A 23,934-nucleotide genomic window follows, 5' to 3' on the forward strand; every position below is an offset into this window, starting at 1 on the left:
TATTCGACGAAATTTGCTGCAAAATAAAAAATGAGTAAATTTAATATTTTCCCGCCGGGTTACTGTCGCACTCGTTTCAACTGTTTCCGGTTGTTTACGCTTTCAGATATTTGTTTACAAACATCGCATACACTTCGACTCAACCTTTTTTTTCTCTGACAAGGATAATATGCATTCTACCGTCATGGTGTACAACGCTTAATGTCACTCTGCGTACAGCTGTCGTCCTCGCCTTTATGTATGCAATCGGGCGTCCGCTTTCTCTTTGCCCGCGTGGCTCAGTCGGTAGCGGCGCCGCACCCTCAATCATCGCCTTCACAAGTACAACTCCTCGAGGGACATCTTTGAACGGAATTTCGAGAACATTATTTTTTTCATGTCTCCCCACCTTTAAGAAAATTGTCTGAAAACGCACGAAAATCGAGGTAATAACAACCGGAAAATAAAACTATTTTTAGGTTACGGCAGACCTTCGGCTACTGACACCAGCGTTTATCCTCCATATCTCCGAATTTTTTACTTAAATAATATCTAAAATCTAAAAGACTGATAGTCCGAAATCAAACGAAGAAACTTACGCCAACGGACTTTGATTACATTTGACAGCGCCTCCGAATCCACACGATTGCTTATAAGAACACAACCCACATGGCTTCTTTGATTTTAACACACTTCCCATATAAGAATAGAAGGAGTTCAATGAGTTCTCATAACGCTTGATAAAAGAGTAAAACCAATGATGTTGGCAAATTGATGAAACTTGCTCAAGATATGGTTTCTGGAAGAGTTCTGCTAAACTACAGTAACCTCTTTCTGATTCAAAACCTCACCCCAGTTTTTTGATCTGGCCATACACATTTACCCCAACTGCTCCAATTACTGCATGCCGATGTTCTAGAAGCTTCCGAGTAGACTGCAGCTAACTGAGAGGATACTATAACAAGGGCGAAGAAGATTTTTAAAGAATCAAACGATGGGAATATACCGAGAACAGGTAGAAGGAAGAAGCCGAATAGATGTCTCATCAAGAAGTCTCATAAACTGGTGAAACGAACCGATTAGTGTATGTTTCGAAGAACGGAAAATGATCAGAGAGATGGCTGGGGGCGTGGAGAAAAGGAATACTACCATCCACTTACATGACCGAAAGAGGTCAATCATTATAAAAACGACGCTATGATTGTCATCCGGCGCCACTTATTGCCTTTGGATTGGAAGTGAAAAGGAGAGGATTTATAAGAGATTTTGGATTTAACGGGGAGAGATCAGGAGAAGAAAAGTGGCCGGTTTCAGGGATAGAGAGAGAGAGAGGTTTAGCAAGGTTTAGAATGCTAACGAGTTTCGTGTTGACTTTCCGTTTCGATTCGGTCAAGTACAGGAAGTGAATTATAAAGATAGAAACTACTATTGTTTGCATATATTGAAAATTTGAGAGTTTTAAAAGTCAAATTCAAAGAAAACACATTGAAAGGATAAACAGAGTGGCGCACAATTATCCTTACTGATAAAAACAGGTATATCTTTAGACACAAGTATCTTGAAAGCACGAAAATTGGTAGAAATATGATTTCACGCATGATTCAAAGCTATTAAAATTTTCCAAACGATTCCTCAAGTCTGGGTTTTGGCATTATGGTTCAAAGATGAACGTCGTAAAGTTTCTTGTGATGATCGTGAGATGAAGCAACTTTGGCAAGCGATAACTCAGCTGAAAGTTAATCAAGTAATTTAGAACTCGACCAGTTTACTGATGGATTATTTGAGTTTTTGTATTCCGAATTTGAGCTCAGTACAACGCCGTACCAATATTTTATTTAGAAAAAAAAAATCAAAAATTGAACCTGTAATAGAAGGGCCCCACAGTGTCCAGTTTGAGCTCAATTATCTCAGTTCCTGCAAAGGATATCAAAATTTTGCCAATAGATCAGTTGACAACTTCCGAATTTGACAAGGGTCGTGAAAAATTAACTCAAAGTTAAAAGTTAGGGGACCCATCAATTACAGGTGTTTTGAATTCACATTCCCCTGGTCGCCAAATCACATAAGAATAAAAATTAAAATGAAAATTTTTTTATGAGAAAAGCAAAACACTATATGATCTCGTTTCTATGTCTTCTTCTTATTCTTTTTCTTCTGGGACCGCTTCGTCTTTTCCGATTGCTCAACATGCAAACTATCCACTTTCTCCAAAGTATCATCTTCATCCGATTTCTCTTGATAGAATCCATTCTTCATTTTCTCCTTTTTATCCTTCTCATTTTCTGCCAACTTCTTGTTTTTCTTGCTTTCAGTTGGCATCTCGAATTTGGGGAATGGTTTCAGAGAGTTCTCCTTCGCAGCATCTCCACTTCCACCTCCTTCTTTTTTATCTCCTTCTTTCGATTCTCCTTCTGCTTTTGATTCTACAGCTTCATCTTTTTTCGTTTCTTCTTTAACTGCGATCTTCTGACTTTGAGCAACATCAGCACTGGGGACTTTCTGAAAAAATGCCTTCATACACTTCTATATAGATTCTTCAACTCACAGGAGACGATTTTGTTGGAACAGGCTCGTTTGATCCCATTTTGGATTTGTTTGTGGGAGCTTTTTTCTTTCCTTTGCACAAAATCCATGCTGGACAAACTACGACCAAGATCAAGAAGAGATTCTCAAAGATTTCTGAGTTTTATGAGCCGGTGGGATAATTGATACCTGAACGAGAATGAGATAGTCTGCAACTGGCATTCTATAATTGTGTCCAATTGTGCGTCGAATCACTTCGATTGATGACGAGATATTCAAGAAAATGATTTTCCTAAAACACGGTTTAAAAGAGATTTGGAGTAGAAAAATATACGATAGATGCAAAATGGAGCGATGAGGCTGGTTAGATAATTCACGTGGTAATGGAACTAACTATAAGAAAGAGTATATACTTTGGGTCAGGATGTGAATTTACCTTTACAAACTTTACGGATTCTACGGACTTTTTGGTAATCGTAAAATTGGGTCTGTAAAATTAGTTGAATGCTTGTTCTGTATTTTTGTTTAAGATCGACGGTATTATAGGGTTGTGATCGACCTAAAATCAGCTTATTCATCAGTTTTTCGTCCGCCTTTTGCCCGTTTTTCATCAGTTTTCCGTCCGTTTTTCTTCGGATTTGTCAGTTTTTGTCCGTTCAATTAGTTTTTTTTTTCACCGAAAGAGCACCCAAACGAGGTCGATTATATAGTGGGATCTTCTGGATGTACCGACATTTCCCGGGTTCCGCCGTCCACTATGCTTTGCATGCAATGTGGGCGGAGATTAGGTTGGCACAATTATTAGGGGAATTCCGCCAGTTTTCCACCCATGTTTTTCTAATTTTTGGAAGATTCAAGAATTAAACAGAAATATGTTCTAGCTTTATTTTTGAACTTCTTTGAATTTTATACAAAAAACGGTTCCATGAGACTTGTCACAATTTAAACTATTACCAATAGGTTCATTGACAAGAACGATTCTAACTGTGTCTTCAAAAAAAAATTGATTTTCGAACTCTGTAAACTTTGCAACTCTTGACACTTTTGTTTATCCATTCATCTCAAGCAACATTTTCATTCTTTCAGTGTAACAAACTTGTTCTTTTCTCTCTCTCTTCTCTCCTCTCCATCTATCCTAAATGTAATTCTTCTAGATAACTTTCGATTTGGTATCAGTTTGGTGGCTCGGTCGGTCAATTACATTCACTGATAAGAATGTCTCTTCTACACATCTCCCTCCGGAATTAGCTCACTGTCTAACCTAAAAGTTTTCATTATCATTGATAGATGATGATAAAGAAAACCTTTTTCTTATTCTTCTTATTCTACTCCAATTCTTCTTTTTTAGGCTATTCTCTTTTTTGTTGCAGAAACCTTTGAAGTTTATAAATTTTCTCCCGTTTCCAGAATGAAGTTACTCTTCTTTCTCTTTGGGTTAATAGCTGCTATAGATCAAGAGAAACCATGGCTGGGAGACAACGTAAGTTTCGACAGATTAGCTAATTACATAGATCAGTTTGTTTCAGAGAGTTCCCGTTGAGCAGGTGATGAGTGATCATTCATCTGGAAAATTCAAATATGAATATGTGTCAGTTTGTGTGAATGGAACAGATGAGACACTTTTGGATATTGTGTAAGCCGTCCCAAAAGTTTGAATTTATGTACCAACTAGAAAAATATTTCAGTCATGACAAAGAATGTAAAGATGCCAAATCTCGAGTTGCCCTTGGAAAGTACTCCAACCAAGTTAACACAACTGGATGGGGAATTCTCGAAATTGAAACATTTGCCAGCCACTCTTACGATGTCCAGGCATACGCTGCTGGAGTCGCTGAAGGAGAGCTAACTCGTCTTCAGATCTACTATCACTACCGTAATACCATTGAGACAATGTGCAATAATCATACGTAAGACTGAATGACTCTGCTCTACAAAATGAGACTTTACCTACTTTTTAGATTGTTCTGCAAAAGGCTTTACGTTTACCTTCAACAGAATTTGGATTGGATGAGAAGCCAAGTGCAATCCCATCCACCAACTGATCCATTCTGGCGTCAAGTCAATTTGACTTTCGCTCAACTCACGGGAGTTTACGATGCCTACAGTAAGAGAAACTTGACACCAGAAATCGGTTTCGATCTTCATCCGATTTAGTAAGATTCTCCCATATCTCTTTTCTATTTCAAACTCTCATAATTTCAGCATGATGCAACTTGCTGGAGATATGTTTGATCTCAATAAATACCTCAATAAGACTCCAGATCCATTGGAATATCCAGAAGCCGGAAGATGCTCCGGATTCATCAAGTTGGCTCCAGGAAACAAGGACTTGTTCATCGCTCATGTCTCTATGTCATCTCTAAGTTGGATGCAGAGAATTTTGAAGATCTACAAGTTCGGTTATGATGTGAACGAAGTTCCAGGGCATATTGTTACTTTCTCTGGATATCCAGGAGCACTCATCTCTTCTGACGACTACACAATCACATCTGCTGGATTGGTAAGTAGGAATCGGTCATGATTACAATGATCAAAATAATTTTCAGACTTCAATCGAAACAACCATTGCAATTTTCAACACTTCGTTGTACACTGATAAGTATATGAGTGCAGAAGGGCAAGTTCACTGCTGGGTCAGATCGATGGTCTCCAATTTGTTATCAAAAACTGGAAAACAATGGGTTGACACTTTCGGGCGGTACAATTCAGGAACATACAATAATCAGTGGACAGTTTTGGATTGGAAGCATTTCACGCCAGGACAACCAATTCCAGACAAGGATGTACTCTGGATTTCTGAACAGACACCGTAAGTCTTCCAGTTTGGAAATATTCCCAACATCCAAGATCTATCAAATCAGAAAAAAAATATCCTTATCAAAATGTTGTTATTTTTCAGTGGCTACTACGAGTCTCGTGATATGACATGGTACCTGAAGAAGTACACCTACTTTGCATCCTACAACATTCCGTTCCTTCCAAAAATCAGCGAACGTTCTGGATTCGACACCAAAGCCAAACAATTCGCATGGTACGAATGGGGAGGTTCTCCACGTGCCAGAATTTTTGACAGAGATCATCAGACGGTTACCGACATTGATTCTTTGACAAAATTGATGAGATATAATAACTATAAACATGAAGAATTCGCCAGATGTAAATGTACTCCAGATCCATGGACAGCAGAGGTGAGAGTAATTTAAGAGGTCCAAATTACTAATTTTTGTTGTTTTTAGGGAGGAATCTCTGCTCGTGGAGACTTGAACATTCCTGGCGGAACCTACGAAGTCGAGTCCATGGGATTCAGAGATCATGCAGGACTTGATTTCAAGGGAACCAACTACGAGATGTTCAAGAAATTGAGATTCCGTGCCTGGGGAGGACCACCATATGGAGATGTTCCACCATTTGAGTAAGTTTATTATAAATAAGTTAATAGGTTTTATTTCATAATTTAGCTGGAATAACACCAATATCACAAATGTTCGCCATTTCGGACAGCCAGACTTTTGGAATTTCACATATGTGGATCTCGAATGGGAGCTCGCCACGAAGGTTCTATTGACTCCAGTCCCATCAATCTAGACAATATTTATCCCTGATGACATTCTTATAATTTTTCTTTGTTCTTTCTTTAAACAGAAGATTTCTAATAAAACGGTTAACACTTTTTGGTTAAATTTAAACACAAATGGAAGGTGTTACTACCAAAACACTTGAGAATTCATCCTGACCTCGCACCCGATTTGACAGTTAAGTTTAATGAAGCGAAAACTGAAAAGAACACCAAAGTGAAACCGTCTGAGAATTTCGAAGACAAGAATTAGGATACGTTTCAAATTCTTTTGATTCGATTCGTGTTGTTAGAAATATTGTTCCTAACTTTTCAAACTGTTGCTTGTTCTGAAAAGACATTTGTCAGTGTCAATCTTTAGAATTTACACTATTATTCTCATGTTTCTTCAGTCCAGTTTAGATTGCGGATCCTAAACAGTACTGGCTTTCTCATTATAGTCGATCTAAAAAAGCTGTTCTGAAATGTGTTGTGTCGGCGTCAATTCGTCGTCGATTCAGATTTCTTGATAAGAACATGATCGCTGGCGAATTTGTTTCTTATCGAAAAACCGAGCTAATTTGCAAATTTGGCCCGAACGAAGGTTTGAAACATTATGTTTTTGCCGTGCCATTTTGTTCAAATCTTCACATGCAACACTTTTCAACTTCAGCTTGATTTTTGCGGTTTCAAAGCGATCTACCAGTTCCTTTGTGATGCCAGCTGATTCGTCGTCTACAAAGGAAAAAGAAGAGGTGACAAATGTTCCGTTCTTTCGAAAAAAGAAGAAAAAGAAGAAGACAGCCAGATGTCTCTTGCTTCGACCCTTTGGTTTCTTCTACTTTTGTGAATGAGAGTGGTACGTAAGACAGCTGGACAGAGAGAGCGACTTCATTCACTTATTTTGAAGTAATTTAGGCGGAGAGAAGGGATGGAGAAAGGGGGAGTTGAGACATTGATTTTTAATTAGAAAATTGTTTTGCTGTTGATTATCTCCATCTGTCAATGCTTCTCTCGTTCATTTCCTTTTATTTAATTAAAAGTTGAACTACCATGCATCGAGTGGAAGAAGCTTCCACTGTTTCTCAACCTGATTCGATTTACTTTTATTTTTTTTGGGAAAATTTCGAATATCCTAGAAACTTGTTGTATGTATTTTTTCTTTTTCGATATTTGGCAAAATTTTCAACCGTTCTCTTTCTACCTTCAAAAAGTAACCAACCAAAGAATGGCTCTTCGCTAGCTCTCTGTTTCCGTGGTTGCAGGTCTCAAAACGAAAACTACCGTATTCTGATTTTGAAGAATATAATATTCATATTTATCAGATTTTAAATAATGTTTTGTCTGTTTTCTGGGAAAAACTTTTTCGATTACAACAGTTCTCGTTCTGGAACCTGTGGCCACGGCTTTCCCATCTTCATAATTCGGAATCTTAAATTTTCTAGAAAAATCTACGTTTTTTTGAATAAAGAATTCTGTCCGCCCACGCATCGAACCCTATCTACAGATGGCAGGCCAGCTCAAAAAAGCCGACCCGAAAAGCGCTCTGACCCTGCCACACCCTATCGAAATGCCAGCTGGTCCTTTTTCGATGCTTCCAAAATCTCAATGTTCATCTATTGACATTCAATTCTTCCTCTTTCAACTCACGTTTCTCTGTTTCACCAACTCGTTATCCAGAACATCCTCGATCTAGTTCTAATTGATATTTATCTAAACCCAAATGCCGCGCCTCTGTCAAGAGCTGATCTTGTGATTGACCTTTCCGCAGATCGAGAATCAGAAAAAAAGGAATGTGGTTATTGATTCTCAAAAAAGCCTTTCACCCAAAAATACAAATTTAAACACACATGCTTTTTCTTCTCTTACTAATTCTTCTTCTCCTGAACTTTCGCTCTGTACGCGGTCCTGTCGGAACATAAACTGACCGGAACGTGTTATAAGTTTTGAGAAGGGATGAGAAGAGAGAAAGTGCCGACTTCTTCTCTTTGGAGTACATGGCAAAACGAGGGAGAGAACGGAAACAAATCTGATAAGATAAGCGACTGAACAAATAACATGGAAATTGTTGCGCGCCAATGCGAAAGAGAGAGACGCGCAAACAAAATCACTCTCTTTTGCGGTGTCCATCGATTCGATTGGCAACAATTTGAATATATCCTTATAAGGTGCCCTATAAGATGACAAGTTGTACCAGTTGATATTTGATTGATTTCCAAGATTTCTGATCCATCGGAACCGCCTCTTCTTCACCTCCCTCTTTACGCATGTAATACCTCCAGACATAATCCTTTGTGTAAATTCTGATAGGTCCATATCAACATTCCCGGGGCTCGCCGGGAGAGTTCAAATTTAGTAATGCTCTCGGAATTTTTCCTATTTTTATTTTCTCATATTTTCTTTTTCTTCTTCTTTTATTCAAAAAACAATGAAATGCTTGGTGACAGAAGAACAGTCTGAGTCATTTCCTTCGAATACATAACTTTTTGAATTTCTTTTTCTCTGGGTCTCGATTTCCTCGTTTCCTCAATACCAAATTTTCTTAATGCCATTTTTTCCATATTTGATATTTTAGGGCTATGGTTCTTTGGTTTTGTTGGTTTTCAGTATTTTTTCTTACCTGAAAAACTTTCATAGATTCAATGGGGTCAGGAAGTTTGATTTCTAGTTTTAAGAATGAATGCGAAATTGATTATTTTCCTTTTTGGCCGAACCGATTTTTCAATGATAGTTTCTTATTTGGATACCGTATTTCCACTAATAGAAGCTGACCCAAACCGTCACCCTGAGCTCGATTATCTCGATTAATGTGAAAGATATTAAAATTTTGTCAACTGATAAAACCATGATAAAGAATTAAACAGTTTACAAATTGTTGATATCTTTCAGAGGAATCGAGATGAATTGGCTCAAAGTTGAAGGTTTGAGATTAGAAGAAATACGGTAATTTTATCGCTAGTCGTGTGGTACCTAGTTTTGAAATGTTTCTTCAGATTTTTCTTGTCGACTTGGACCTCTAGGACTACTGGATATTATACTTCCCTTTTTTTGACTTTCTTCATTAGTTCCCCACCGCTCTCTAGACTGTGTCTTGCTTTATTTGGAGAAACCAGTGCTTTACCTCGATCGGCTCTCTTAAGCATCATTTGTTCCGAGTCGGATTACTGTTGTCCCCCGGTGTGAAAAACGGAACTCGCAGAAAGCTCTAGACTATTCTGGTTTCTCGAGAATTTGCACAAATTCATATTTTTTCAAAACAAAATTCAAATTTCCAATTATCCCTTCCTGGGAAGTTGACAAACTGAATCAGCTTAAAATCCCTCTTGAGAGTTCTTTCTCCCCTCGTAAAAGGTTTTGCTGGCTTTCTTTTTCTGAAAGTCAACTTCTGAAGTCTTCTACGACTTCCTCCCTTTTCTTTTCTCGTCATTTTGAATCCATATCCGCCGGCAAGACACTCGTTTAAGTGGCTCCTCTGGCACAGGAGGCGCTCAATAATCCACTTGACAAAGAAATTTTTTGGACGGATGCTGAGGCTCTCAGAGAGCCTAGAGTTATCTTAACACAAATCACTCGACAAAAGACTAGAAAGATACGTGTGGTTTTTCGGGTCCGGAACATATGTACTGTAGTTTTGGAATGTTGTTCCTCTCTCTTCCTCTTTTCCGTGTTTCCCAATTTCCGGCGTGTTTTGCATAATAGATTAGAAACAGAGAGACTGCTGTTGGGAGACTGCAAAATTTAAATAGATATATATATATGTGTACTTATTTGGGTATACATCACTTGACACTCATTCAAAACTCTTTCTCTCTCTCTTCTTGCTCTCTCTCTCATACGGTGCTCATTTTGTCTTGTAAAGTGTGAGAAGGTGAATCATATTCTCTTTTTTTCTCCATCAATGTATTTAAGCATTCCATTTGTTTACATTTCCCTCTCTTGTCTCTCGTTCTTTTTTTGTTCTACTGTGTCCTGACCCACGCAGTAAGCAGTTCCACGTCATTGCCCTTCCGAATGATTTCTGATTTGATAATGCTGATTATTCTTTTTTATTTTTCAACCTAGAAGGAGTACTTCTCAACTCCTTTTCGAAATGTTGGCCTACACGATTGATAACATCAGTAAACGAAGAAATGTTGTCTCAGCTGAAAAAAATTTTCCTAGTAAAATGGCCAAACTCGAGAATTTTTGTTGTGTTTGCAAGGTTTTGAGTCATACTTTTTTCATGAAAATTCTTTCTATCAGTTTGAAATCTTATTACCTAGTTTTCAAATTCAGCATCCTTTGAAACTTCCTTTTTTTAATTATATAAGGTTAATTAACTGATTAGTGCATCAAAAATGCACCAGCCCTGATGATCATTCGCTTATTTTAAAACCATTCCATATTCCTAGTTGCGAGAAAACTTTGTTCTTCCGGATTTCTAGAAAAATGTTTATCTGTAAGAATTCTATGTCGCGAGAATTTTAAACTTCCGCTCCATCATGCAAAAATGAAGCACCATATGTGTTTTCAAGGATTTTTCTGCACACTGAAGATGTCTAGATTCCAGATTACGGATTCCTTTTTCCAGTTTCTGCGTTTTTTTTTGTTTCAGATTCCGTATCCCGTATTTTGAGAAGTGAGTTTCAATCCGGATTCTTTTAAATTTTAATTTTTCCGGAAACTGAATTCTGAATTCTAAGAAAATGATTTTATTCCGGATTCCGTTTATTGAAAACAAGTCATTCCGGAAATCTCTTGTAAAAACTCAGAATTTTCCAAAAATTTGATTCTCAAACCTCAAATTTTGAACCCATTGATGTTTGCCTTAAAATTGTATATTTCCTTTGAAACTATACATTTTTTGTTTCTTCAAATATCTCATAAAATATTTATGGTCTCTCTTTCGTCTCACCTTTCTTTTTTATTCGGTCACACTGCCCTTTTTCTGTTGGCCCAACCCCTTTTCCTTATTTTTGTTTTTTTCCGATGCAAAATGGACATCGACCAATTAAACCACGAGTAAAATCAATGAATATGATCCTAATGGCTGATGAAGATTTCAAAGTTTTGCCTGAAAATACTTCTGAGAACATACCCGTTCTTCGAAGAAGGAAATACACAAAACAGCAGAGAAAATCATTGGTTATTGAGCCAGATATTGGGTTGATTCTGGCTACTGGTGGTTCGGGTCAATCCACTTCCAGTGATGATGATGACACAAAAGTTCAGGTACAGGATTCTAGAAATTTTCAAAAAGTTCCGTTTAATTTCAGATTGACTCGAACACACTTCCATCAAATCGACGAAAGTATGGAGGGAAAAGAAATATGAAAAAAAGATTTCACTCGACAAGTAATTTGAAAGGAACAACTGAGAATGAGAACGATGAGAACAGCACAAAACAGTGAGATTTTTAAAAATTCGATTTGGAATGGATGGGGGAGTGCAGTGATTGGGAATGGTCTGAAAAATTTAAGAATTGAGAAATCAATAAAGTAGATTAGGTTTCGAAGGTTTAGAGCGTTTTCCACAATTTCCAGAATACCGTAAAACCTGTATTAGAAGGGCCTTTTAATGAAAGGGTTCTCTGATAGTGAGAAGGGTACGGAAAAATAGAAGAGTATTTTCAAAATGTTTTTTTATTTGAAATAAAAATTTTTCCATACGTTTCCAGTGAGAAATTTTCCAGAAATTTGTTGAAAAACCCCTTTTTTTGCTCAAAAACTTGCTCAATTTTGGTGAGATTGATGAATTTTGAACGAGAATGCATGGAATTTTTTAAAGAAAACTTTTGTAAAAAAAAAGGTCCGCAAAATAGAAGGGCCACTGTAATAGAAGGGCTTTCACAATCTGGAGAAACCTTGGAGCAATAGAATAACCGTACTTTTTAATACATGTTTTACGGTTGCTCAAGTTGCGAAGCTTTAGAATCATTTCGGAACTCAAAAATGCTGGAAATTATCTTTCTCAATCACCCTCTAAACATTAAACAGAATCAATGAAGCTGACAAAAATTAGAACTGCATTTCCAGCGGTTTCTTTCTGCTGATATGATATGATTGACAGTTGTTACCCACACTTTCTTTTCTTCATGTATACATATGTGTTTTTTTTTCTTCTCATTTTCATTCATCTTAATTTGATAAGCTAAGAAATAGATGAAGTCACCACTCCCCTCTCTCTAATCCATTCACAAAACAATTCGACACTCATTTATAACATTTGACAGAATCGGAACAAAATCATTGAGTGTGCGCGATTTGAACGGAGATAACATCGATTTCAACAATCGGGATTCGGTTAAAAAGTAACAGTTTTCTTTACCAAGTTTCTAAACTACTAACTTCCTCTTCTTCTTTTCCTTTTTGTTTGTTTACTTTGGCCACTTGCCAGTATGATCTGTTCGGATCACTCTCTGTGTTAGATCGTATTGACAAATGTTAGCTCTTTTTTAAGGAGTGGTCAATTTCATTTTTTTAGTTTTTGGAAGATTCAATTGAAACATTCATCACAGTATCTAAAACAAACCTTCAGTACTATTTTTTTTGGCTCAAGGAAGTAATGACAAATTTTTTGGTAATTCGAAAATTACAGTGTAGGCAGGGTGGAGCCAATTTGTTTTTTATTTTCTTATAAATTGAAGACTACTGATATTTTCTAACCATTTTGAAATTGCAAATTCTATTTTTCAAACCTACTTTCGATACCAAAACGTTGATTTACAGGTGGACATCTCAAATTTTCGCAGAGCTCGAATCCCTTCCATCTAGTCGTCGAGGCTCTATGGATGTCACTGTGAGTTTTTTCTATCGACCAGAAATTTAAAAAAAATCAAGAAAAAAATTTAGTTTAGCTTCCGGTACAAAACGATGTAAAACTAGCTACCGTACTACCACTAATAGAAGCCTACCCTATAAATTGTTCATCATAATATCATAAATATTTTATTAGTTCCCGGCTTTTTGTATCTTTGACAGGAAATGAGATAATTGAACTCAAAGTTGATAGTATCCACTTCTATTAGAGGAAATAAGTTATGTTCAATTTCTCATTAAAAAATTATTTTCAGAAGTCTTTGATAAATCCACCTGAATTGGTAATTAATTTGGCAACATCATCCCTCATGACGTCTTCTGCTCCAGCTCCACCACCATCCCCATTAAAAAGAAAACGTTTTCCAATGTTTGATGAGGAATCCTCAACTTTTCTACCAATTCAACCAGTTCCCTCTCCCAGAACATCGAAAAAACAAGCAGAAGACGTAGTTGGACCGACAGTGAGTATTATCTTTTCTTTTTTCCCCGAAACTTGATTAATTTCAGTTTCTTCGAGACCTACTGAAAGCCAGCTGCTCTCAATATCCATACTCCGAATCGAATTGCTCTGATCGTTTGGCAACTTCGGACACTGCGACACAAAAACCATCTCGAGCATCTTCGTTCGAATGGATGAATCCAGAATGCGCGGATCATGGGAAATATGAGGAATGTTCTTCCGATGAAGCAGATCGAGAAGTCGCATTGATTGGAATGTCCAAACAGTCGAATGTTTTGCAAAGGAAAAAGTGAGAGAATGATAAATGGATAGTTCTCAAAATGAGAAGAAAAATGATCAGAAATCGGTCACTATATTAGTTTTGAAGATGGAAAAAAAAGAAGACGTTGATTGACATATAGTGTAGTAATAATACAATGCTTGCAAAAGTTTCAGTCCAAAGTGCAAATGTGTGATAAATTACAGGAACCTCGAAGAACTTGAAAAGAGTGTAAATGAGCTGGAGAGTCTTGGAAACAGCTCGTGGTTTCCCGATCCTCAACCACCACCCGATGAAGCAATAGATCAGATTTTTGACTCACTTCCAGCATGTAAGTTTTGAATTAGAAAATGGGATTGTATAGTGAAAATGTAGTTGGAATTGTAAAAAAATGGTATTATATAAAATGGAGATTTCCAATGAATTGTTGAAGATTTGAAATTCTGAAATTCTAAAGTTCTGAATTTCTGAAGTTCTGAATAATTGTAGTTCTGGATTTTCGAAGTTCTGAAGATCCTAATTTCTGAATTTCTGAAATTCGGAAATTTTGTAGGACTGAAGTTCAAAAACCGAAAATTCTGGATTTCTGTAGTTCTGAAGTTCCGATTTACCAAATTTCAATTTCTGAAGTTTTTAAATACCTGACCTTTTAAGGACTTTGAGATTAGCCTGTCTAAACTTCCAGCATTTCGAAATCGCAAGCCAGAAAATCGAAAGAATGCAGTTGGAAGTGTCTACGATAACACATTCTCTTCCATCATCACAAAACCATCATCATCTTCCGAAACACCACAACAAAAAACAATCAAAACAATTGAAAAACCATTCTCACTCGAGAATCTTCCAATGGTACAACGGCTCAGCGAGTTGAGTGCATCGAAGAATGTTCGTTTTTATCTTCTCTCCCACAGAAAATTCTCTTACTCTTTACTGTTTCAGAACGGTTCCAAGAAGGAAGTGACAAAACGAAACAATACGTTTGCGGACTTTGCTCTTCAATTATCTGGTGAGTCAACAATAATGGTCTTATTTCATTGAAATAATAAAAAAGAAATGTGTAAAGTAGCGAACGTTTGTTCAGTATAAATCAATTGTATAGAAACTTCCGTAAGTAGCGAGTGTATGTGTGAGAACATAAATTATTATCTCTGCCTGACGGCGTGTGTCATTCATCAATTTCACATCATGCTTTTTAGTTCTTCTTCTTCTTCTTCTTCTTCTTTTGTAACGTCTTCTCAGTTTTTTTTTTCATATCACATCCGATCCCTTTGTCACATATTTGCGCAAAATGCGTGATAGAGAGGCGGAGTGTTCTCATTAACACTAGAATACGATACAAAAAATGGGGTTGAATGAGAAATTGAGTAGTCACAAGAACACAAGAACAAAACACTTTTATCCTATATGTACTATCGACACAAGCACTATGATTTTCATTTTTATTCGAATTATGACTACTGGAACGATGCAATGCTCTATTATGCCCAGGATAGATCTAAGAGAAACCTGAGGAGAGCCAGTAAGTTAATTGATTAAATCTATAGTTTTTCGAGAGTTCTTAAAGTTTCTTATCTATATAAAGTTACACAGAGATCCTGAGCTCTAACCTATTAAAAGTTGAAAATAAATCCTTTAGAAACATTTTATCATAAAGAGCGAAGAGCAAATAAGAATTGCAGTAATTTCAGTTTGAGAGCTCACATACCGTTATTAATAAATTCGATTGATGGCCCGAATTTGAAATTTTTAGTCATTCATGGCCGTCGTCTTGTAACTTCTAGTCAGAAGTGGAGGGGTTTGGCTTTTGGACGGATATTGGCTATGTTCTGGTCCGCACTTGCCCGAAAACGGATTTTGAGCGGGCCGTGGTCAGATTTTGGTCCAAAGTTGAAACTACCACTAGGTCAGAGCCTTCATAAGTTTGTCAAAAATTGACTGCCTTTAGTAGTGGTCCTATTTTAAATCGTAACAACCTCCGTCCAAAAGTTGCCAGCGACGCCCTAGTTGTCTTGTCTTGGGGCATTTCAAAATACAGAGCTGAAGATCTGCCCATTTTTGCATACTGTAATTTTTGTTCTGCATAGTATATAGAATTAATATAACGCAACTAGTAAAACAGAATTAAACTTATTAAAGACATATAACAGACAAATTTAGTGTGGAAAGCACAGACTCCGTATCCAATACCGCTTCGTTTCCGGTTTCGTTGAATACCGAGTCCAATGAGTATCCAGTAAGATTCAGTAGTCTTTAATAACTCGGGGACAACATTTTCTGTAAAAATATAGAATTTGTTGAATGATCTGATTGAATATTGAGACTAGAAAAATATAACATCTCTGCGACCCTAGCATACTTAAGTGAAATTCTACACTGGAAACACATCATCGGCATTTTCAAATTTACAGCATTTGGGTTTCAACCCAAATGCTAAATCTCATCATCTTTACTATTAACAATCACCAAATTCTGTGTGTGAGTGTGTGTGTCCGTTTGTTCCCGTATCACATTCCCTAACGAAGTCCAGAATGAACCAAATTTTCCCAAATTTTCACAGATTAGCAGCGAAATGATGCCCGAATATTTACTCTTTCGAAATTTTGTGTCTGACGTCTTCTGGAGACGTTCTTCTATTTCTACAGTGCAAATTTTTAGAAAAATATTGAAGAAATATTCACGTCATTTCCGTCTAACCGCCCAAATGTTTTTCTTATCCATTTGAGAGCAAGGATTTTGTGGAAATATTCTTTTAGTATGGGCTTTAAAGATTTGAAAGAAAGAAAAAATTCTGAAACAGTGGAAAGGAAAGAAAATAAAAGGAAAAAAAAGAAAGAAACAGAATGGGAGGGAAAATAACAGCGCCCTTTCTGATCACTCGATTTTTTCGGAATTCAGAATAATGTTTAAAATTTCCGAATTTAATTTCATATCTTTCAAATTTTGGAATTTATACATTTCTGAGATCTTATTCACCGAATATGCCAAAAAATTCAAATTTTCAGATTTTCCAACATTTCAGGTTTTCAATTTTCGGAATGTCTAAATTTTCGAAATTTAGAGTTTTCGAATTCTGAAATCAATATTTCCGATTTTCCGAAGTTCCAAAAATTTTTCGACGAGACTGTGTTTCGAAAAGTTGAATTTCTGAATTTCTAATTTTTCAGGTTCTCAAATTCTCGAATCGAAACTTTTTCGAAATTCTATAAATTTTGCAAACAGGGCCGTTTCAGGCCAGCCCGGCATTTAGTAAGTGTGCAAAATTCTGAATTTTCCGATTCCTTAAAATCTGATATACCAAAATTTGGGTATTTGAGACATACAGATTGAAACACTTTTCTAGATTTCAAAATTAATGTTTTCCTACATCTGATTTTCTAAAATTTACTAATCTCTGAACTTCCAAGTGTCTTACTTTTTCAATTTCCGGATTTTCTTACTTCCGACTTTCCGAATTCTAGGAATTCTGAATAACCAAAATATCGAATTTCGAAATTTCCTAACAGACCATGAAAAAATAGTCCCTGGAAAAAGGACAAAACCTGTCTATAAGACAACGGGTACTGTAAGCGGGAGCCAGGAGGATCAGCCCGGAGGGGCGCAAACCGACTGTTTTTCAAAATTCGAAAATTTCAAAATTCACAATTTTCGGAGACCAGAAAGTTTAGTAAACCTAACTTTTAGTTATCCAAAACTTCAGGAAACGGGCAGTTCACATACTCCGGATTTCAGAACATAAAAAAACTTTTTTCAGTAGTTTGGAAATTCTGAAAATTTGGGAAATCAAATATTCCTCGAAGAAAATTGATAGTATGCAAAACTTTCACAAATTTTGATGAATTCGGAAACTCGAAAATTTTTTAATTCGAAATTCAATTATAAGATACAGAAAGCGGGAGCCAGGAGGTTGAGCCCCCGACAGGGGGCGTAAACCGACTGGTTTTTCTAACATCTCCTAAAAACGGTGACTACTATATCCATCTAAGAAGTGTCAAAAAGGCGTCGTTCTGTCTAACCGCACCTCACTCTATTCTAGGTCATAAAAGTTCCACTGGATTTTATCAATTTTAATCTCTCTTAATTGCTTTCCTTTATTCCAACTGTAGGTCATTCTCACACATTGAACGATAAAGAAAAAGCGACAAGTCAGTCAGAAAAGTGAAAAATGGCATCTGACACTACCAAAAGCATGTTTTAGCCGAACTTTTCGAAGCTGGAAAATTTATTCTCTTGGTTTCTTTGCTGTTGCTGTCTTTAATTTAAAAAAAAAGCTTTTGGATTGGTCATTTTGATCTTTTCGACCGACTTTTTTTGCTTATTCTTTGTTATGTTCGTGTTCTGCAGATTTTGGAAAAATGAGTGTACTAATACTCTGAAATCGTTACTATGCTGAATATGTATGATTTTCAGAACGAGATGCACTGGATGCGTGTTCTTGGTTGAGAAAAGCAGGTTTCTCGAAGTACGCCGACCAGTTCGAAGGTAAGGAAACCCAGACTTATTGATCGCACTTTTGGTATCAAATTAAATACCAAATTACTAGTAGGTCAGACAGCGTATCTGAAATTTTTAAGATTGTTTGGTCAGAAACTTAACTGTTCAAGTGACTATAGGCTATAAGAGTAAATCTACCGTAAACACTCTAACAGAATCCCCACTTAGCTGTCAACTTTGAGCTCATATATCTCGGTTCCTGTGAAAGATAGCAGAAAGTAGCCAACTGGCAGAATGGTTATAACAATATCAAAAATATTTTGTCAGTGGATTGTTTTTTGATATCTGTCACAAGAAACGAGATAAAATGACTCAAAGTTGGAAGTTAGGTGAACATTCTACTAGACGTATTTCCATGTGTTTTAACATTTGTAAATGTGTATTTTACTCAAGAACAATCACAATCAGTAATTATAAAAGTAAATATAACATTAAGTTGAGAACTGCACGTTTATTCATTATTGGAGTATATCTTATCAGAAAAATCCCGAAATTTCCGCTTTTAGATTTCTAGGCTCCGGGTCTTTGCTGTCAGATATTCTTTCTTCTACGTTTTGATTACAAAACTTTCGTCCACTAAAAGAAATATATGTTCAACTGACCAAAAACACATAAAGGTACAAATCGAGGGAGGCATTTAGAAAAAAACCCCTCCCTTTTACATAAAAATTCACATCTAAATTCTGATGCCCAAGTCAAATTCTTCTTTCCCTCATAAATTTTAACCTTCCTAAGAATGTATGCTTTACAACACTATGTCACTCCTTCCCAACCTTCCAAAATGAGGGAGAGACAAGAGAATCAAAGAAGAAGAATATATCCGATTTCTATTAGAAAAATCGCTTTTTGCGACGAATTGCCCTGCCTAGGTGACGGGGGTTTTGTTGCCGCCTAACGGGAGAGGAAATCTACGAGTCAAAACAGAGATGGGAGGGAAAAAACGAAGAAGAAGAACCTGCCTAATTTGGCATTGACATGCCCCCACACACCCATGCAACACTGTCTTTCGCCCCATTTTTTCATGTTTCTCTCGGTCAAGTGTTTTTACGATTACTATTATTTTTAGGTGAAATTAAAGATTTGTGTATTTTATGAAACCTCTGTAAGATTTTCGGTTATGTCTGATCACGTTCTCTTCTCGTCGCAAATAGTAACTCGTGATGTCATTTTGAGTACTTTTGCCTGTCCTAGATTTTCCATTCACCACATTTTTTCAATTGGTTCTATTTTGCTCTTCAAGTTTCGCTAGAATCTCTGTGTTTTTTGATGACCATGTTGCTATCACACCCGAAAAATTTCAAATCCAATCCAAGTTTGGATTTAATCCTCCGATCTATTTCTTTCAGTTTCTTTCAAATCCTTTTTGAGATTTCAGCATAATTTTACAGATCTGAAAATCTGAAGAATTTGAAAAAAAAAATCTTTAAATTTTTGCCAAAAAATGGAGAATTTCTTTAAAAAATTGAAGCTAAAATTCGAAACATAAGAAATATTGTATATTCTTTCAAACCTTTAATTTTCAGACTTTTTAAAAGACCCATCCATATCTTCACATATCAAATTTTATTTGAATTGCTTTAACTTTTTTAGAGATTGTTAGTTTTTGCATGTACCGTAAAACCTGTAGTAGAATGTCCCCCACAGTTTCAAATTTGAGCTAACTTATCTCTATTCTTGATAGGAGAAATATGACAACTGATAAAATGTTTGAGATATTATGTTAAAAATTCGGTCAGTGAGCCACTTACTGATATCTTTCACTAGAAACTGGATATATGGGTTCTAATTAAAAGTGAAGGGGCCCTTCTATTACAGGTTTTCAAGCAGTAATTTATTTTTCTAACTTTCGCGTTTTTCTTTGGCTCAAATCTCAAAATTTCACAAGTTCTGAAGCGAGGTGAAAACTGGAAAGAAATCTGAAAACCACTAATGTGCATTGAATCGAATTGAATTGGATTATGTCTTGAACTGGAAATGATTTTCACTGATTTGGATTGTTTTAGATGCTACGGTTCATTGATTCTTACTTGATTTGGATGTTCATCCGTGACTATCAGTGCTAAAAAGTGGAACCACAACAAAACGAACCGATTAATAAAATAGGATCAATCCCAATTAACGTGCCTCTGATTTCCGTTCCTTCCGGTTAATGTTTTGTCGAAACGTAAACAGTTCCCTCTCCCTATCCTTTTTCTGTCTTTTCGCTCTTTTTCTCTTGGAACGGCAAATTATCTCGAGCATAAGCAAGCAAGATAAGGCAAACAACACTAAGCAAGTCCCCCTTATTTTCCTCTCTTCTGCTGTTTGTCGATTAGAAAAGAAGAAGAAGCGAAAAATGTGTTGTCAACTAAATAATTTTCACCCGGTGTTTCAGAAGAACTCTTTGAAGTTTTTGACAAGGTTTTTAGTGATCAAGTTTACCTAGTTTACCTTGTTCTCATGAACAAACAAGAGAACACAATGACGTTATTTTTTCTGATAGTTTACTCGGAATTTGCTCAAATAAGAAACAACTTATTTTTTCAGAAGGAAAATTACCAATCAAACCATCACAAGATCCAACACTTCCCGAGACGGATCTGCGTTCGTTGAATCGAAGAATCGAGATTCTGAATAAATGTCACACTATGAAAGTGGATAGTGTTCCAATGAGGAGGCGAATGGCAAGTTCATTTTTTTTTCTTTTTGGGTGAATCTGAGAAACATAATTTAATTTTGGTTTATTATAAAACCTGTAATAGAAGATCCCCTAACTTTCAGCCAATTTATCTCGGTTCTTGTTAAAGATGCAAGATGTTTATCATAATATCACAAACGTTTTATCAGTTGACAAAATGTCAATATCTTAAACAAAAATCGAGATAATTTAGTTAGCTTAAAGTTGACAGTAAGGGGTCCTTGTATTACAGGTTCTAGGATATATGAAATTCAAATACTACTGGAAATTGCCCGGCTTTTTAATTCATTTCATACATCAAAGAAACTTGAAAAGAAAAGACAAAATAATACAAAAATCATAAATAGTGGGAATTTGTAATGCAATTTTTTTCATAAACTACCGTAGAAAATGTAACCGAAGGGTCTCTAACTTTTAACTTTGAGCCACTGTATCTCGGTTTTTGTCAAAGATATAAGAAAGTTGTTAACTAATAAATTATTTATGACAAGAAAACAAAGATTTAATTAGTGAACACAATTTTGATATCTCTCAGGAACCGAGATAATTGAACTCGAAGTACTCTTATATGGTGAAATTCTGATGAAGAAAAAACGAAAATTCCAATTTTTCTCAGGAACTATAAAATGTTTAAGTTCTTTTAGCCCATTATAGCTCTTTACTCTATTTTGCTCTCAATAATATAAAATTTCGAAATATCTTCTGAGCTATTCTAATAGCCAGTTTCAAAACATACGCCACTTTTAATTCAGCCTTAAAAAACAAAACATTTCGGTATTTAAAGATTTTGCCCCCACCTAACATTTGAAGAAGTGTGAATCATCGAATTATTCTTCAGATTTCTAACCTCACTTTTATTTCAGAACAACGAGTTCCCACGCCTGGATCCGATGAAAGTGGATGATAATGTAAGTCACTTTCTCTCTCTCTCTCTCTCTCTCTCTCTCTCTCTCTCTCTCTCTCTCTCTCTCTTTCTTTCTTTCTTTTCGCAATTAATGATTCACTACTTATCTTCGTAGATCTTTTTGCATGTTATCAGTAAACAGAAAAAAAACTATTGATTGATAACGAATTTTCACCTCTAAAACCAGATCAGGATATATCCAGATGCCATTTTTGAAACTTTGATTTTATTAGAGTACCTTAACTGGCTACATTATTAATTAGGACTTTGACATACATTTAACCGAGCAGATAAAAAATATATCACTTCCGTCTAATCCATTCTCAATCATTCCCTCTCTCATTTTTTGTATTCTGCCGATATATTTTTGTGTTGTTATTCCTCTTCTATTATTCTATCTCCTCCCAAGTCCACAATCAAATGTCGTCATCAATAATATCATCACCCGTTGATTATGTGATTATGGGCGGAAGAAGACGAAAACGATACATCCTATATCTTTTTCTACCCGCAAATTATATCCAACGAATTCCTTTTGAAGAGACAACGCCCCCCTTTAAAAATGAATGGGTGGAAGAAGTTGATCCCAATCGATAAGTTATCCCCATTTTCAGAGTCCTTATTCTTCTGATAGCTGGCGTTACGGTGGAATTGGAGGAGGTGGAGGCGGAAGTCAGTTGCATTCGCAAACGTGGAGTCGCCCATCTGGAAGTGATCATGTTTATAGTGGATCACTAGCACGACATCCCAATAGCACTTCCACTTGGCATCGTGATATGGCGCAGTGAGTTTTTTTTGAGGTTTTCTGTTTTGTCATTTTCATGAGATAACAGATTTTGACTCGGAATTTCTGAAATTCCTGGAAAATGAAACTAGTTATGAAATAAGATACTGTGAAAAATCTAATAGAATTCCACCCCTAACTTTTAACTTTCATCCAATTTATCTTGGTTCCTGTGAAAGTTATCAAAAAGCAGCCCACTAATAAAATGTTGATGGTGAGATGATAAACATTTTATCAGTTGTCCACTTTTTATAGCTTTTATACGAAATTAGATACAGGAGCTCAACGTTGACGGGTTGGGTCGCATTCTACGAGAGCTCTGTTAGAGCTGTATTGCTATCCGAAAGACCTTCAACTTCTAAAATTTCATTCAACTCGACAACTTCAATTTTTATTGTTTTTCAGACCAACCCGCGACAGTCGAAAAGTGCTTCGAACCGATTGGTATGATGCTCAAAATGGTAGATACAATGAGTGAGTTTCCTCTTTTCTTTTCTGGTTTTTTTCTAGACTTTCATAACTTCTAGTTCTCTTGATACTGCATCCACAGCAGCTTGTGTAAATGAACTGAACCAAAAATTGCAACGATCTCAAAGTGAACGAATCAAAGATCGCGCGAGAGCGATTATGAAAAAAATGGATCCAAGATCCCCGAATAAGTGAGTCTTCGTGCACTCGTCTCTTCTCATTCTAATTTTTCTAGTGTGGACTAACTCTGAATAACAAAGATAGATAGAACTAACTAAAGTCGAAACCTTCGAAAATGCGATAATATCAATTGTAGACGTCCAAAGGAATCCCGCGGTAGACCTGCTCCAATGAACATTGGCGATCCAGTTCTCGTTTCCTATGACACTCCCAAGAATTCAATCAGATCACATCATATCGATAGACCTTCCATATTACCAGGTAATCTTTTTCTTAATTTTCCCTATCCCCGTGTTTCATTTCCCCTCTTTTTCTCCGCTTTACAATTTCTTCCTATCTTTTGCCATTTTAACATCTTCTCAGATCGCGGACGTTCTCTCTACCAATCATCAGCCTATCAGAATTCTTCCTCCAGAAGCAAGTCAATTTCTCAAAATAGACGAGGTGGTCTTATTTTTATAACGCCCACCAGTCCAGACTCTCTGGATAACTCATTTGGATATTCGGATACGAATTCCAGTGTAGTTTCGTCGTTACGGTCAAATGGAAATTATGGAGAAAGTCGAAGAAGAGAACTTTCAATGCCTCCACCATCTAGGCATCGTGTTCAAATGAATAATGGTCCGTATGCTCCGATTCATGATGGAACTCTGCGACGAAAAGAAATTATGCCCTTTGTTTCCTATCTCTATCCTGGACATCATAACATGCTTGACAGGTTATTTCTTTCTTTAAAGGTGGTCTAAATTTTTATTGCATCAAATGTGCAGAAAAGCATGTAGGTTGACATAAAAATAAATAAAAAATTCGAAAAAAAATTCTTCATCGAGAAAAATGCATCGAAAAATACGGTTTTCCG

General features: G+C 36.3%; 5 protein-coding genes across 5 annotated transcripts in view; 3 read left to right on the forward strand and 2 right to left on the reverse strand.

The window, feature by feature from the left end:
- The window catches only part of CBG09852, a gene marked incomplete at both ends in the record, with an annotated part of 6,540 nt that extends 5,515 nt beyond the window's left edge, over positions 1-1,025 (reverse strand). The window contains 3 exons of the mRNA XM_045244165.1: positions 579-778; positions 831-934; positions 986-1,025. Of these exons, the coding sequence (XP_045094130.1) occupies positions 579-778; positions 831-934; positions 986-1,025 (344 nt within the window). The remainder of the gene's footprint in view (positions 1-578; positions 779-830; positions 935-985) is intronic.
- A 1,081-nt stretch (positions 1,026-2,106) lies between these two features.
- CBG09853 lies at positions 2,107-2,563 on the reverse strand (the record flags this gene model as incomplete). The annotated part of the gene is made up of 2 exons (XM_002641508.1): positions 2,107-2,478; positions 2,525-2,563. The coding sequence occupies 2 exons, from the start codon at positions 2,561-2,563 to the stop codon at positions 2,107-2,109; spliced, it is 411 nt and encodes a 136-aa protein (XP_002641554.1).
- Positions 2,564-3,910: 1,347 nt separating this feature from the next.
- On the forward strand, positions 3,911-6,087 carry CBG09854 (the record flags this gene model as incomplete). Its single annotated transcript, XM_002641509.1, has 9 exons — positions 3,911-3,982; positions 4,029-4,135; positions 4,188-4,409; positions 4,461-4,655; positions 4,705-5,002; positions 5,049-5,311; positions 5,402-5,690; positions 5,739-5,914; positions 5,961-6,087. The coding sequence occupies 9 exons, from the start codon at positions 3,911-3,913 to the stop codon at positions 6,085-6,087; spliced, it is 1,749 nt and encodes a 582-aa protein (XP_002641555.1).
- Positions 6,088-11,023: 4,936 nt separating this feature from the next.
- On the forward strand, positions 11,024-21,099 carry CBG25883 (the record flags this gene model as incomplete). Its single annotated transcript, XM_045244166.1, has 11 exons — positions 11,024-11,266; positions 11,311-11,441; positions 12,763-12,832; positions 13,107-13,313; positions 13,360-13,601; positions 13,778-13,902; positions 14,296-14,456; positions 14,511-14,577; positions 17,979-18,050; positions 20,589-20,725; positions 20,944-21,099. The coding sequence occupies 11 exons, from the start codon at positions 11,024-11,026 to the stop codon at positions 21,097-21,099; spliced, it is 1,611 nt and encodes a 536-aa protein (XP_045098957.1).
- Positions 21,100-23,743: 2,644 nt separating this feature from the next.
- Positions 23,744-23,934, forward strand: part of Cbr-gei-1 — a gene marked incomplete at both ends in the record, with an annotated part of 5,974 nt that continues 5,783 nt past the window's right edge. Inside the window, one exon of the mRNA XM_002641510.1 lies at positions 23,744-23,793. Within this exon, the coding sequence (XP_002641556.1) occupies positions 23,744-23,793 (50 nt within the window). The remainder of the gene's footprint in view (positions 23,794-23,934) is intronic.

The sequence above is a fragment of the Caenorhabditis briggsae genome (assembly GCF_000004555.2).
Source record: "Caenorhabditis briggsae complete genome, chrIII, whole genome shotgun sequence".
NCBI lineage: Eukaryota > Metazoa > Nematoda > Chromadorea > Rhabditida > Rhabditidae > Caenorhabditis > Caenorhabditis briggsae.